This window comes from Parasteatoda tepidariorum, chromosome 3 (assembly GCF_043381705.1).
Source record: "Parasteatoda tepidariorum isolate YZ-2023 chromosome 3, CAS_Ptep_4.0, whole genome shotgun sequence".
Classification (NCBI taxonomy): domain Eukaryota; kingdom Metazoa; phylum Arthropoda; class Arachnida; order Araneae; family Theridiidae; genus Parasteatoda; species Parasteatoda tepidariorum.
In genome coordinates, this window is record NC_092206.1 from 18,948,115 (window position 1) to 18,960,731 (window position 12,617).

At 27.4% G+C, this 12,617-nt stretch overlaps 1 protein-coding gene across 5 annotated transcripts in view; it reads right to left on the bottom strand.

Moving 5' to 3' along the window:
- The window catches only part of LOC107453443 (ras guanyl-releasing protein 3), a 58,561-nt gene that overhangs the window by 16,931 nt on the left and 29,013 nt on the right, over nt 1-12,617 (bottom strand). For 3 of the 5 annotated variants that reach the window (XM_071178391.1, XM_043046836.2, XM_071178392.1), the window contains 5 exons: nt 5,273-5,419; nt 4,137-4,245; nt 2,971-3,084; nt 1,336-1,467; nt 441-591 (listed from right to left, as the gene is read on the bottom strand). In XM_071178391.1, the coding sequence (XP_071034492.1) occupies nt 441-591; nt 1,336-1,467; nt 2,971-3,084; nt 4,137-4,245; nt 5,273-5,419 (653 nt within the window). Of the gene's footprint in view, nt 1-440; nt 592-1,335; nt 1,468-2,970; nt 3,085-4,136; nt 4,246-5,272; nt 5,420-6,652; nt 7,150-12,617 lie in introns of those variants that run through there. The other 2 variants (XM_043046838.2, XM_043046839.2) reach the window with 2 other exon arrangements.

A 12,617-nucleotide genomic window follows, 5' to 3' on the forward strand; every position in this document is an offset into this window, starting at 1 on the left:
ATATAAACATGTAACACAATTTATCTTTTATGAGAAAAAAACTTCAAAATAAAAATTAAATTAATAAAATAATTTAGAAAAATAGTGTTTTTGTTAAATCAACACTATTTTTCTAAAAATATAATATAACAACTTACTTTATGGATTATAAATACATTACAACAAAACTTTTATAAGTTTTGCAATTTGTTAAAATTATCTTTAAAGCATATTACATAGAAAAAAGGTTATCCAGATATATTACGAGAAAATAGGCTTTATTAAAAATGTTGCAATCATACCATTTTATAAAAACAAATGTATAAGAGAATTAGAACATACAAAATAAGTTTATTTAGATACTTAAAAAACTAAATGTTCTAAAAGAAACATGTAAATAATAGGACAGCAACATGTAAATTAAATCTTTCTTTTAGAAAGGGTGTAAGGAAATATCTTACTGTAATTCTACGCATAACTTTATGTTCCAGAAAAGTAATATGCTCAGCAAGTTCACTGGGTTCCAAATGATCAAAGACTAATGAAATTTTTCTTGTATGCTTCGCAGGAGGGTTGCGAACTGACATGCTCCTCGCCCAATCATATGATGGCCTACACAAAACAAAATACATTTGATAATCACTCATATTGAATAAAAGCAACATTTAAACATAGCGCAAAGCTATTATAGCTAGCTTTTATATTAGCAATAGCTAGCTATTATATCTAGCTATTATACTAGCTTTTATTTTATAACCGTTGTTAAACAACCGACCCTATTTTTTCGGGTTTACGGCTACTAATGTTCAACTCCGTAACCTTGCAATTTTGAACCCAATCCAAAGCACATTGGAACTTTTAGATCAAGTATAGAAAAAAATTTGAATTTGTGGAGGACTTTTTGATGGAACTAACCCATATTTGCATTGCATGGAGTGGAAAACCACGAAAACCTACCACGGTTAGGCGTTTAAAGTTTCTGATGTTTTTAGCTTCACAGATTCTTGAAGATTTAATACTTGTTGAGGAATAATATTTTAAAGAGGTATAAGATTAAAAGGAAACACATAAAATATTATAATCTGAATTTATTTTTTGGAAAATAACACGGAAAATTCCAAGCATATTTTAAAAATGATATACTTGATAAATAATAAATTCTTAGTCAATGAATAAAAAAAATTAATGACTCAAACAATAATTTCTTCATAAAGAGTTCAAGTTCCAAATTGAGATACAAAGAATATGCGCTAAGTTATATTTTAAAATTATATCAGACAATAACAAGCTTAGCAACCAAGTGTTTAATTTTTATCAATAAATGGTTGAATTAGGAAAGGAGCAAGAACTACTTACAATTTAGAAAGATCCAGATGATCAGCTAGTACACAAAAACTTTGATTGTAGAGATGACTTTGAAATTCTTGTACAATGGATGTCAATGAGGAATTAAGATCAAAATGAATGGGAAACATGCGTATCCAATACCTAATAATAAAAAACAATCTTTCTTTAAGTTTATATATATATTTTTAAACACATGTAAAGCTGCCAACGAAAATTAGAATATATATTATACATTAACAAAAAGATATAAATAATAAATATGTAATAAAAAATGTTGTGGCTCATCAGCAGCCAACATCAATAATAAATACCTTAGAATGAAAAAAGTTAATGTGGTGGTACATGTGAACATGAAGTAGGATAGAATTTAGTTTTTAATTGACTATGGATTAAAAAAAATTTGGTTTTATATTTAAAAACATAGTTATTATTGTTAGTGTGCGGTCCACTTTTTTCTTTCCAGCACTTTTTATTACATTTATTTTTATTATTTATATCTTTTTGTTATCATGCATAATACATATCAGAGTTCTCCCTGGGAATAAAAAAGGGTAGGGTGCTTCTACACAGAAAAAGGCACTTATTTTTATGTGAAAGCTGAATTTGATCCTCAACAATTTTAAATTATGTTCTTATGTGTGTATTTTAGAAAAGTTATTCTCACTAATTATCAAAATTAGAGAAATTTTTGCAGTTTATAAAAAAATAACTAAAAGCATGCTAATAGACAATCACTGTGTATAATTTTTTTTTCCAAAAAAAAAACTAAAACGATCAATGGTAAACTGATTTTTAGGAGAAAATAAACATTTAAAAGTGCATTTTAAAAAGAAAAAAAGAAAGAAAGTACTTATTTGAAAAACAATTTTAAAATTTAAAATCACTCAAAAAATGAATTAATACAAAAAAAGAAACTTTTATTAACTAAACCAGTTGAGAATAATCCTAAAATAAATATTTGTTATAGCAATCAGAATTAAATCTACAGAAACAGATAATTTTACCACTATGCAATTGTTATTTAAACAGTGAATCAATATTTTTTCAATGGAATATGAATAAAAACGCCCTGTTTTTAAGGGATGGTGGTTTTACAAAGAGGGCAAGAGGGTGCATCAAAAAGAAGAACGGGTGGGCTGCAATTCTAAAAACGCTTAGGGAGGACACTGTATATCCTATATATATGTTAAGAACATGGTATTCATAGGCGAGTTCTGGGAACGCAAGAAGTCAAACATGGTGGACAGAAGATGCTCTTTATTAAGACATTATGGTGAGGAAAGAAAGCATACAAGTGACACAAAATTAAAGTACCTCCGCCTAAATGTTAGGGAAAATCTTGCCAACTGATCCCGGAGGTCTCGTAAGTCACATGCAAAAAGGGAATTATTTCTTGTAACTTGTTCAAAAATTAGGCCAAGGGATTTTTCCAGCTCTCACTCTTGGTTGTGGAAAAAATTAAAAACATTCATACTAAAATAGTTTAATCTAAATTTAGAACTTAAGTGTCAGATGTGAATAATAAAATGTGAGAATGAGTTTAATTTTAAATAATAAATTGAGGTAATAAAGAAATAACATAAAAAGATTTTGTTTTACATGAATTTTAAATGATTATGTAAATGAATAATATTTAGTTTTTACCTGAATGTTTGACAAATGCGAGCTCGATATTGGTATATAGTACACTCTGTGACTTTTTGATAATTGTGAATACATGCTGAGTGACAGTCAGGTACAGTTTCATAATCCCAAAACGTATAAATAAGTTAAGGCATAAAAATAGGAAATTGTACATATTATATTAATTTAACAAAGTTGAAAATGTAAGACTAAAGGTGTAACAAAAGTAACAGTCTTGACCATTATTTTTGTTACACCTTTAACATCACAGAGCTTGTCAACATAACTTAAACTGCATAACTTGCTAAAACAAAAAATTTTCAGCATTTAATGCAGGATCTAAAAGCAAACAGTAAGCAATTATCCGCATCCGGCTTGCACCGACAGTGCTCACGTAAAATATCTTCAGTCGTAGACAGATCATGGGTTAGAATCCCCTTGCCGTCAGGCTAACTGTCGAAGGTTTCTGTGGTTCTCTTTTGAAGCCAGTACCACAGCTGGTGGTTACTTATATGAACATTTGTTGTTAAGTTTTTAATAATAAATATTCATTATCTCTTATAATTTGTCTTTTATGCTGAGCCATTAATTCATTACTTTGCTTAACGACTTGGAATTAGAGGGCTAAAATTGTTTGTTTTAAAAGTTGTATCAGCTCTTACAGTTGTGATAAATAACCCTGTAACATCTTATTTATTTGAAAGGATGGAGAGTATAAATAAAACAGAATTTAGATACCAATTTACATTTCAACAGTAATCTAAGAAATTCCTAACAAACTCATACTTAAAAATTAAATTTTCTTGTTATAAGGGTTACTAAGTATTTTTAATATATTTTTCTGGAAATATAATATTCCTCCATACATTAAATTATTTCATTAGTATTAATATCAACCAATATAAAAACTAGTAAGAATGATTTTAATACTCTATTGAACTAAAGTATTACGTGAAGTTTGCAAAATAAGTAAATGAAAAAAAAAGTAAAACTATTAAAAAAATAGTTGAAAGAATCTAAGTTTTTATACAATACAAACTGTAATGCTAAATTTGTATTTCGATTAACTTTTTTAGTTCAATGATTAATTAATTAATTTTGTTTAATGATCAATTTACAAACATCAAAATAAATATAGGCATCTAATAATATCAAAATAAAAATATGAATATCTTAAAAAAGGATATCTGGTAATGAGACAATGAGCTAAATTTTCAGAGGAAGTAAACCACTGGTGCATAAGCAGTATGACTCTGGGAAAATTGCTGTTCTCTTCCTTTAACCCTCCTGACGGTACTGTAAGAATAAAATTTACAACATGAAATAACTGTTATACTTATTCAGTTTATCTAGTTAATCAAATAAAGAATAGGATATTAGTTAGAATAAAGCAGAACCGGAGTTGGTAGTGGAAATATTGAACTCTGACTCTTGATTTTTCTGAAAGTCTGACTATTAAAATTTTCATCAGATCCTTATCGAGTATAACTTGCATTATTTCACAGTTAATGTTAATTTAAAGTTATATATCACTATCTTCTATGTATAATGAGAATTAAGGGTATTTTATTTTAAATTACAATTTATATTATAACATAAGATAAAGAAATAAATTTTAGTAGAAATATTTATGGAAAATATTGAAATTGTGCAAATCCATTATAAGAAAAATATAAGTATATCACAGGTACGGTCGCAATTGTAAAAATATCCTCAAACGATTCTTTAGTAAATATTTATAAACAAGAAAACCAAAACAAATTACAGATTAAATTCATTTCCATTATGTTTCTGATTAATTTAGCAATTAGCTAAATAACTTGGTCTTGGAATTAAAAGATAAATTATTAATAAAATATATCAATGTAAAGTTTCATAATTATATATTATTTTTAAAAAAACACATGAATTTTTACTTAATATCCGGAAAAACATTTTTTCCAGATTCCAAAAGTTGCAAATTCGTTTTTTACTCCAATCCTCCACTCTGGCTCACAATGAACTGCTCCGAGAATACTTTTAGTTTAAGAATACTTCGAAAATTAGAATTTTATAATGCTTAGAGAATTAGAAAACTTTGAAAATTAGAATTTTATAATACTTCGAAAATTAGAATTTTATAATATTTCGAAAATTAGAATTTTATAATAAGTAGAAAATTAGAATTTTAGAATACTAACAAAATTAGAATACTTAGAAAATTAGAATTTTAGAATACTTAGAAAATTAGAATTTTAGAATACTAACAAAATTAGAATACTTAGAAAATTAGAATTTTATAATACTTAGAAAATTAAAAAAAGCTGAAGAAAGAAATACTTACAAAAAGAATCAATCAGTAAACAAACTAATGCATCAAACGAAGCAGCCTTTACAGAAACGCCAGGAATTATAGGCCGTTCCTCTTCTAGCAACATCACATTATTATTTAAATGGCTGGAATCATTTGGCCATGATACATAGTTTTTTTCTATTGGAGAAAAAAAATAGATTGTTAATTTCTAAACTGCCACTAATAAATCCTAAAAACATTTTTAAAAAATTCAGCCTTTCAAAACAAAAATGTAACAGTTAACGCAAAATTTATCTTTAAATCCAGAGTAATTATAAAAATATCTATAAAATAAATAATTTTGTAAAACATGCGAGTTCCATTTGGGATCCCACCAGCAACTGAAATTTAACGGTCCAATACAATCACTTAGGTATTCAGTTAGTGGTCCAAAAAATTAATATGGTAGACAAAACTTGAGCAAAAAAAATATCGAACCTCAGGAATGCATGATTCATGTTAAGGTACATATAAAAAAAATTTAATTGTCATCTATCATACGCTAAAACTAATTAGGTTCATTATCCCATAATAATTGAAGATATTTCTTACTTTTAAAAATTTATTAAAATTAAGTGAAAAAAAATAATATTAGTAAATGGATTCAACATACAGATTAAAATGCTGAGACCAAACAAATAAATAAATGAGGAAAACAAAGAAAGTAAAAACTAACAAAATATTACATTAAAAATTATCTAAATATTATAAATAAAGTAATTATTAAAAGAGCAAAAAATTATGTTTTATTGATAAACAATTACACAGTCAGTATACGAAGAAATACCAGATATTATAGTATGAAAAATATATATATATTATAATTGTTATCCTCACACATTTCCTTAACAACTACAGTCTTATTGATAAATTTTACTTTATATGCACATTAAATCAAACAGTGTAATAATAAAAAAAGATATACCTAATTAATTAAACAGTTTTACTAAAGTCATAGTACAAAAGTTTTGTAATAAATTATATGCTGTGTTATTCCTAATTTGCAAAAAATACTAAGATTAGAATTACCACCAGTAACATTATAATTGATTTTTAATCACACAGGAAAATATTAATCTTTCTTTAAATTTCTATTAAAGAAAAAAAGAAAAATAAGCATAACATTACTAAAATACTTATTAGCATTGTAATGCTTTTTTTCTTTTTAAATAATTTCTGTAGCAGTAACTATATTAAAAACGTTCAAAACCAAAGTAAGATAACCTATGCAAAAACACTTTTAGTTGTTAAGCAATTTATGCATTGAATATGAATAATTGAAATAACAACTTAGTGCAATGTAAGTGTTAAGTATTTGAAACACACATATTTTAAAGACAAAAGAAATATAGAGTATTTGTTTATACAAACCAAATGCAATCATTTTTTTCAATAAGTATGAACACCTCAATTAGTGAATAAAAGTTGAACCGACTTTTCTTGACAAATGCGGTAAACAAACAATCATTATTTACTCTTAAAACACAAAAGCACGATAAATTAATGATTAGCTAATACATTCTAAACAGGCACGTGCTGATAGAAAAATTGACGTTTCCCGAATCCAAAACAAATAAACAGAGAAGAACTTGCTTTCTTTTTCCGCTGGCATGGTATATGCATTTGAGTCGCCAACTTCAACTGGGTCCTCCCGTATAACAAAACAACAAACAACTTTTTACAGACATTTTTACTTTAATTTAAGAAACTGCAAATGTTTTTATCAGAATTAATGCACGAAAAAACCGAATAAGAAGTAGAATTCCAAATGGACAGTTGAATTAAAACTCAGTTTCATGCGTAATACATTTTTCGGATGAAAAATTTATTTAATTCTTTTCTCTGGCTTTGCTTGGCGCTTTTGGAACAGCAGGATGTTATGAGAGCTGGTTGCTAAGCAACGTCGATAAGCCAATGACGTCAAGGAAGATTTTTCCCCGGGTTGGTTAGCTTCTTTATGAGAAAACTGGAAAAAAGACAAAGTAAACCCCTGCTCATTTTTTTCCCTGCTTTGTAGCTGAGCATGTGGAAGAAAGGTTTTCCAGCCAACGAAGACACATTTCCTCATGGAGGATAAAAATTCTATATATATTTCCAAAAACTTGGACCCCGTTATTAACTTTAAGACTTCTCATTACTTTAAGACTACTTTTACTACAGAAAAAAATTAAAAATGCTAAAAAAAAAAAGAATATGAATATTTGATTTTTTTCCTTCCTTTAATGAAAACTATGAACAAAAATGTACGTATCATATTGAATTTCAATCATTCTAAACCCTTAGAATCTATATGGCATACGGATTAATATCTCTATGTAAACCGCAAAAAAGAAGAAAAAAAATGGCCATAAAAATCAGAAAAAAAACAGAGATATATATCGCACAATAAAGACAAAAAGGAAAAAAAGAGAAAAACGAAAAAAATTAATAAGTTTTATTTACTGCGTATAAGCTGCAAACATATAGAACTCATAAAATAAGTTAATAAATAGAGAAAAAATGGAAAATAATAATGATTAATGAAAAGAGAAGAAGAAAAACTATTAAAATAATTTTTTTAAAAATTTTAAAAATATTACGAGTGAGCTGATGTAGAGATTATATCTTTTCACTTTTTTTGTTTTCCAGCTTTTTAATTTACATTTTTTTTTAAAAAATTTTTAAATAATTTTTAAAAATATTTTTTTCTTCTCTTTTTATTAATCTTTATTTTTATTATTTTCCATGCTTTCTCGATATTTTTAACTTATATATGCAGTACAATTTGGAAACTGTTTTAATTTAACTCGAAATTTTTTACGTTTTAAAAAATTTCGAAAAAGATATTAAGAATTACATCTGGCAAAATCTAACTTCATTCTTTTATTTTTCATTCCATTTATTCATTTTTTGTTACTTCTGACAACAATTCGAGGGCGAAATTATAAAATGAAGATCTTGAGAGAGAGAGAGAGAGAGAGAATTCGACAACAAAGGATCAATAATCATTATTTAAAGCAAAAAAAAAGTGAGAAAAAATTTACTGGAAGTTGACATAAAATTGCAATATCTTTGGAGCAAATTGAAGTTTTTTTTCATTACAAATTTAACAAATTATAACTTTCGATCTAATTATCGATTCTTAATTTTTTTTATTTTACTCCTTGTAAATTTTTCAACAGACGTTATTCAAGTTTAATTTCAAGTTTTTAAGTCTGATAGATTTTGGGCCGTAAAACAAAATGTAGCGTAAAATAAAATAGCAAATTCAAAAAAAAATAAATAAATAAAAATTCTAGTGTTAAGTTTATGAACAAAGATGGCCCTGTCAACGTGTCAAAATTTATGCGGCCTCTAGAGCCCCCGATTGATATTTTTTCCTACTGGTTAAATAATTAATTATTTTGCAACTAATTATCGAATGTAATTTTTTTTTTATTCCATTGTACTGGCTCTACAGTTTGTCTAAAATAAGGACTCTCCCAGACATTCGTCTGGACCTGTGGTGGTGACTATGGCAACGAGGTATGACTAAACTTTACTTTGAAAACTAAAACTTTTCTAGTGATAATTTTTTTAAACTATTTTATATTTATGAATTAAAATGTCTTTACGAAAGGTCTACTATAAAGGTTTTTATAAGTTTCTTGACATTTTAATTAAACCAGTAAGAAAAAATTCTCCCAGACATTCGTCTGGACCTATGGCGGTGACTATGGTAACGAGGTATGACTATTTGAAGTAGGGGTGCAGGGTCACTGTTTTGGACTGGTTTCGGCTCGGGTCGGCGAAAGAAAGGGTACTAAAAAAAGGGTACTAGTCTGAGTGAAGCTACCCTCCCTAAAATGAGCCATTATTGTCTTCATAGCACCAGACGGCCTCAGACTTTTTGTCGGGAGGAGTTCTTAGCTTAAACAAACTATACAGATTTCTTAAGTTTTATAGTTTTTGCGCAGCAAAACAAATGTAATGATAGATTAAACAAGCAAAACAGTGCGGTTTTTACGATGTTTTAATAAACGATTACGAATTAATATACAAGTTCTAAGATATACAATACAATGTAATATACGATACAATTTTTTAATATACGATTACTTACGATTTTCAAATATGTAGAAAGATGTATGTAATTTTTTTTTCCTTTTTAACATTCATACGAAACTTTTTTTTTTTATCTTCAGTTCCACCTGGGGTTTCTTTCGTAAAATATATCATTTAAAATATTTAAAATATCATAGGAAATAAAAAAATAAAAATTATACTAGTAGAAAAATAATGTTCATTTTTAGTAATGAAAATTAATAAATATTTCATGCAAATAATTTATTTCAATAATTTACACCAGGCCGTAAATGACAGCAACAGGTTACATTTCTTTCAATTCAACCAGAAAAATAAATCTTGTGATATCCTGCAATTACTGGGTAAGAAAAGATTTCCAAGAACAGTAATTAAAAAAGGCGGGTGTTACGGATAAAGTTTAAAAGTTGTTATTTAAAAAAAAAAAAAAATAACCTCTCTAGTAACAACAGACATTCTCATGTCACGCTAGCAGAGAAGGTATTCAAACGGCAATATAAATTTGAAATAATCAGTTTTGTATTGCAGAAAAGATATGGAAATCTCTTATCCCTTTGGTGCACCGTCTTCCTTTTTATACTTTTTTTCTGAAGCACTAATTACAAACAAAAATACATTTTAGTATTTTTTTAATAATAAAAAACAGAGTAATAGTTAATAAAAAACAGTAGATTATAGGTATTATAATTGTACTAAAATATAAAATCCAAAAAAATAGCAAAATTACTTCTTGGAGGAATAAGCATAAAAAAACACCAATATTATTATTTATTACAATGATCATTTTGGCAAATATTTTTTTTTCGTAAACCGTCGTTAAACAGTCGACCCAATTTTTGGGTTTACGACTACTAGTGTTCAACTCCGTAGCCTTGTAATTTTGAACCTAGTCCAGAAGACAAGGGAACTCTTGGATCAAGTATCGGGAGAAATTTGCCTTCGTGGCGGACTTGGTTACGAACTAACCCGTATTTGCGTTACATAGAACTGGAAAAAAAAATTAGTTTACGTCAATACCAAAAATGATGGCAATTATTCACCGAAATTTCTTACAATGAGAAGAAAATTATAATTTTTGAGCTAATGTAACGGAAATGTATCAGCAGAATTTTTATTGCTTTTCAAAATCTGTCTTTTTTTTCTTTCTTTTTTTTTTAAACATACCCTTTTGTGAAAAAATTAGCATTTTTACATCTATTTACATAAAATAAAAGTTTATGCATGTTTGTCCTAATTTTTCGATATTCTTTAAAAGTAATTTTTCACTACATTGATTTAGCGGATGAAGCATTTTCCCCTTACAAGGAAGTGGTCACTTGCCAATCAATCAGAGTAAAAAGCGAATTAAAATAAGAAAATTGCTTCGATATTTCTTTTTATTATGGAAATAAGAAAATTTATAAACATTCAGCAACATTGTGAAAATATTTAAGAAGAATAACAGAATTTTCGGTAAACAAGCAATCAAAATATATATTTTGTAAAAGTTAAATATTTATATTAAAACTCAAATCTATGATTAGAATTCCAACTATGTACACCGATGGAAGATCGTTTAATATCTTGATTTTTGACATATCTTTCATGTTCATTAAGTCGAAGTGCAAGACTTCGGTTTATTGAGTCGGCTGTTCGGTGACAGTTATAAAATAAAATAAAAATATACGATAGACCACACAAACAAGAAATTTGATTAACTCCCTCGATATTATTGTACTTGTTTGCGTATTATTTTCGTTGTTTTTTCACTTTATTCTAAGTAAGCACGAGTGTACCCTATCCCTTTAGACATTTGACTCCGGATTTCAAATTAAAAACTTACTTATTTTCGAATTTCCTTAACTTATTTATTAAGCATATTAAAAAGTTTAAGGAAAAGTACTCCTAAACATTTTTTTAAAAATAGATTAAATAAATAATAAGGCTTAATGTCTTTAATATTTGAAGCTGTAAAAGAGTTTCACAAAGCTGAGTCGTCGAGTGTCTTTTTAAAGAATGTTTGGCTATGTAAGGTTAAATTAGCTAGCAATTTAAGTGGATAATACATAGAATATCATTTGAAATACAAAATTTCCTTTCAATTCCTTTAAGAAAGAATCAAAATGTGTTTTTTATTTTTAAACAGTTCTGAAAATACGTTTTAACCGTTTGCTGAAAAATTGTTTATTTTTATCATCTTAAAATATCAGTATATTAAGTTGAAAAAATTTTGGAAGCTAATTTTAAAATATCTTTTACCAAGACCAATTAAATGAAAAGCATACTTGAACTACGGAAACACTTTTTAGTTAAAACACTTATCTAATTTCAACTCAATCAGTTACTGACACTTAGGTACTTTACGTTGGTTTCGTTTCTCTTTCTTTCTAGTTTCCTCCTTTGACGGTGTTCGATACCAATTGATTGTTTTCTATGCTGGTTCGTTTGATAACAAATGAAATGGACTGTATTAAAGATTTTTATTATGATTGGTGCTACGAGCACACTCATGCTATAAGATCAACAACTAATTTTCAACTGATTAGGGTTACAACAAACGGTGGCGAGGATGCTGAGACAAAGATGCCAAGTTGGCGCTATATTTCTGAGATATTGAACAGACGGAATTTAAAAAATTAAATATATTTTTCACAAAACTTTTACAATAAACAAACATGCATGAAAGGCTATATGTACTAATATATATCTATATATACAAGGGTCTGTTTAGAAGAAATTTAGGTCCGTTAACGGACCCTTCACAAAATATCTTTTCCTAAAAACGGACCCTTCACAAAATATTTCAACTTAAAAACGGACCCTTCACAAAATGATTTTTCTTTTAATCGGACCCTTCACAAATTTTTTTTTATCTTCATTATTGTTTTGTTAATCGAATGAACCCTTCCCAGGGCCGAAAACAAGAAAGATGGATGTAAACGAATTTAGTTTTGTCTTCGGCAGACGATTCTTCCACTATTCGTCCGAAATGAATATTCTGCGTTCAGCAGTATAGGCTAAATACCAAATTTTTGCATGTTGCATCTCTAGTTTAGAACCTACAATTGCTGTTTATTTTTGAAAATTTAATTTTTTTTAATTATAATTTTACAGTGCCGAGCATAATATTGTATCTATTTACAATTTAAAAGCTCATTGAAAAAGTTTTCTTGCAATAACCGGACCCTATTTGCACAAATTCATAAAAACGGACCCTGGTTGAAAGAATGTGAGTAATTTTTTCACAATTTCACGAAAAACGGACCTTTCACAAAATGTCTGGACAGACCCCTGG